The sequence below is a fragment of the Peromyscus maniculatus genome, chromosome X (assembly GCF_049852395.1).
Source record: "Peromyscus maniculatus bairdii isolate BWxNUB_F1_BW_parent chromosome X, HU_Pman_BW_mat_3.1, whole genome shotgun sequence".
NCBI classification, from domain to species: domain Eukaryota; kingdom Metazoa; phylum Chordata; class Mammalia; order Rodentia; family Cricetidae; genus Peromyscus; species Peromyscus maniculatus.
This window is the reverse complement of record NC_134875.1, coordinates 3,095,079-3,099,033: the sequence shown is the minus strand read 5'-3', so window position 1 is coordinate 3,099,033 and position 3,955 is coordinate 3,095,079. Positions and strand designations below refer to the sequence as shown.

At 50.9% G+C, this 3,955-nt stretch overlaps 1 protein-coding gene across 1 annotated transcript; it reads right to left on the bottom strand.

The window, feature by feature from the left end:
- Positions 1–1,503: 1,503 nt before the first annotated feature.
- LOC143270755 (histone H2A-Bbd type 2/3-like) lies at positions 1,504–2,487 on the bottom strand. The gene has a single exon (XM_076561790.1). The coding sequence runs from the start codon at positions 2,071–2,073 to the stop codon at positions 1,699–1,701; it is 375 nt and encodes a 124-aa protein (XP_076417905.1). The 5' UTR covers positions 2,074–2,487; the 3' UTR covers positions 1,504–1,698.
- Positions 2,488–3,955: the final 1,468 nt, after the last annotated feature.

Sequence of the window (3,955 nt, the reverse complement as noted above, 5' to 3'; positions counted from 1 at the left end):
GGCCCCATTTGTAAATAATACTCTGTGGGGGCCGCGCTTGTTGACACATGAGGGGCGGGTAACAAGAGCTCCGCGTATGCAAATATTGTAGGGCGGGGCCGAGCTTCTAGACTCTAACCATCCTCCACAGAAGAGACCAGCCTCAAGAGGCCAGAACTGGTCCTGACAGGGCACGAGACTTCCCTAGTTTACACCTCATTGATAACCATTGCCAAAGGAGCCTCCTGGCAGATCTTGCTGATGAATAATGATTAATAAAGGTTAATAATGAGTCACTTATTGGCCACTTGTGTTGTCTGTTTTTGCTTTTCTATGTCTCCTCTACTTGAATGGTCCTATGAAGTTGTTAGTTTCCTTTGTGTCAGGGGAGGGAAAGACAGAGTATGGTGAGTTTGCAGGGAACTGGGCAGATAGAAGCGATGGTGTCAGTGCTTAGACTGATGGGTACAGGCCTGAGCTGCTCCAGGTTATGGCCTCAGCTGAATTTGGGAGGGGTGGCCAAACATTGCAAATGAATGGGCAACTGCAGCTGTTTGAACTAAGAAGTGGAAGGTAGCTATGGCATTCTTGCCCAGAGCATACAGAGAGGTTTCCAACTCCAGTCACAGGTCACGGGAACGATGTCTCAGATTCTGTCTGGCCATCATACCTATATGCAAATGATAGCCTGTGGGAGGAAACCAGTCGCCAAACAAATATGCTGAGGGTGGGACTTGGATAGCCAAAAATTGAAGGAAGGGCAAGCAGAGTGTCAGACCATTCGGCAAGTAACAGTCTGTAGGGTAGAGTTTAGCTTTAGGGACAGGACGTCATGTACAAAACCTCAATCCCAGGGCAGGCAAAGCCATAGATAGACGTTGGAGCATTCCAGGCACTGGCACACAGGTTATATCTTAATCACATCCAGTGCCAGGCAAACCTCCTGGCAGATCTTGCTGATGAATAATGATTAATAAAGGTTAATAATGAGTCATAATCCTCCATGACCCTATTCCTGACATGCCACTGTTCTGTTCTGTTCACGTCTGCATCCCCAGCCAAAAGGCCGCCTTGGCACGTGGGTCGTCTCTGCTCTGTGGTCTCCTATGAGAAGGCCATCTTTCTGATGCAGCTGGCCAGGCTGGCCCTGCATGCGTGTTCAGGGCCAAGAGGTGCATCGTGGGTACCCCCACCCAGGTCCCCCCTGTCTCCCTCCAAAGCGGCGGTTCCCCCACCACCCCGGCCTGCCTTCCACACCTGCACCCCGAACACCACTGTGTTGCCGCACTAGGCCACCCTGACCTTCTTCCCCTACCTTCCACTCACTCCCACCTCATGCCCAAAGGAAAAACGAGGGAAACCAGCCTGTAGGTCACCCGCACCCCAGCACCACTCCCACCCGCTGTGTTCCTCCAAGTAGGCCCACCTCACCCTCTGCCCCCACCGCCGCCCTCACCCCCAGCCCCAGCCCCAGCCCCAGCCCCAGCCCACCCCGTGCCAAAGGAAAAGCCAGGGAAGCAAACCTACGGGGTTCTCGAACTAAAGCTTTAATAAGAGCACAACAGGGAGAAGGAAGGGGCGAGGCTGACCAGCCTCGCAGGGCTGTCTGTGGGGAAGTTGGGGCGGGATGAACTGATGCTCGGCGGCGGAGAGACTGGGGCGGATGGGCAGGTCAGCAACCCAGAGCCAGCCAGCAGCAGCAACGGCTGCGGGTAGTAGCTAGCGTTGACGTCGACGCCCACGATGAGGGCCACCAGCCGGGGCCACCTGGGAGATGGTGGCGAACTGGAACAGTTCGCTGAGCATCGTGTTATTGTAGACAGTCATGTCCAGCAGCTCTGGGGTGATGAGCCTCTGTGCGCCTCGGCGTTGGGCCTCATTGCCTGCCAGCTCCAGCAGCCTGCGGGTCAGGAACTCCAGGATGGCGGTCAGCAAGATGGGCACCGTTTCGCTCAGCCGCCGGCCATGGCCGCTCTCCCGAAGATGGTGTTCCACCAGGCTCACAGAGAAGGTCAGCTCGGCTCTGGAGGTGCGGGAGCGGCGAGACGACGACGACGACGACCCTCGACGGCTGCCCTGTCTGGTCCTGGGCATGTTGGCCTCGGAGCGCGACCTCACAGGCTGGTTCCGCTCCACCTGGCTGCTCTCTGCTGGCCCGCTGGGCTCTGGGCCTCCAGGCCGATCCCAACGGCCCCCTCTGCGTCTGGCTGCGTATCCTAGCGACGCCTCACGGTCGAAGGTCACTCTTCCGTGCTCCCACTCCAGCTCCCACTGATGACGTGTCGTGTGTCATGGCTCCCAGGCAGCCCTCGCTAGGGGCGCTGTCGCCACCTTGACACCTTGGGCTGCTCAAGGAGCCTTCTAGGAAAGACCTGGGGGGGGGCAACTCAGTGGTTCCTTTGAGAACCAAGCCCTTCTTCACAACCCTCGGCTTCTAAGGTACTTTCACCGTGCCTACCCATTAAGCGTGAGCTCTTTGTCCCTGCCTTCCCCACCACCACCCACCACCCACCCCACGCCCCACCCAGGATCCCAGTCACCGCTGTAAACCTGAGGGTTTTTTTTTTCCCTTTTCCTGCCGGAGACTTAAACTCGGAGCTCCAAGCATCCCGAGCAAATCCAGAGCTACAGGCTTTCCTGGTCCCTGGGGCCCCTTAGCCACTACTCTGCTTTCTGCCGCGTCAGCTCATCTCTGAGTTGGACAGCTCTTGTAGGTGGAATCATTCGGCAATCTGTCCTCTTGAGTGTACCCGTGTCTGTCCGTTTCACTTAGCATCCTGGATTCATGATGTTTCACCCACAGTACACAGTTCCTTGTGTCTCACCTCGCCTATGTAGCGGCTTGAACCAGTGCTCCTCCATTCCTTTCCACACCCGAATAATAGTCCACTGTATGCTAACAAGTCCTTTGTAGAACATTATTTTAAGCTGTGTTACTCTTGTTTGTGTAGCATGAATCTTAAAGAGTCTTATTAATAAAACCAACCCAGGGCCAGGTATGGGGTTGAACACTGAATGATCAGAGACACAGAACAAGCCACAGCCACGTCACCTTGCCAGTTTCTCAGCTCATCCTGTTTCCTCAGACTGGAAGCCTCTGAGTCCTCATCCAAATGGATCTCAGCCGAATTGCTGCTCAAAAGCCTAAAAGCTTAACCAGCCAAATGCTTCTAGTTTCTGGTCTTCACGCCTAATATAGTTTTCTGCTTTCTGCCATCACTCCCTGGGATTAAAGGCGTGAGTCATCATGCCTGGCTATTTCCAGTGTGGCCTTGAACTCGCAGAGATCCATGCCTCCAGAAAGCTAGAATTAAAGGTGTGAGTGCCACCATTTTCTAGCCTCTGTATCTAGTGGCTGTTCTGTTCCCTGACCCCAGATAAATTTATTAGGGTCACACGATATTTTGGGGAACACAATACCACCACATTCCCCCCCCCTTTTGTTGTATAAAATTTTAAAAAGCTTATAACTAGTGCAAGAAAAACTATATCCAATAAGCATATACAATATATACAGTCAAGAATTACATTGACGATGTCTAGTCCATTAACATTTGAAAGATTCAGACCAATAACTCCATTAATATATAACAACGTCCAGTCCATTTGCATTTGATAAACTCAGACCAAAAAAATTCATTACTTATCCTATTTAAAACAAGTAGTTCCTTTTTAAAAAGTAGATTTAATAATTGACCTTTTTATCTTATCATATCCATATTCTCTCTTTTTTTTTCATAATAGATTCAATAGTCTTCTACTTTTTGTCATTTATATATCTTCCCCTTTTTCTTTTTAGAGTAGATTCAACGATCTACCCATTTATCCTATTATTTCTTTATCTTTTTTTCTCAGAGTAGATTCAATGATCTACCTCATATCTATATTCTCTTTTTTCTTTTCTTTTTTTTAAACAAAAACTCTGAACCTAATCTCCTTGTTCAGCTTTTTCCCTGACCATTAACAATTAACAACT

What these genes read in the sequence shown, in the direction of transcription:
- LOC143270755 (XM_076561790.1), bottom strand. Translation starts at nt 2,073, where the DNA reads ATGCCCAGGACCAGACAGGGCAGCCGTCGAGGGTCGTCGTCGTCGTCG.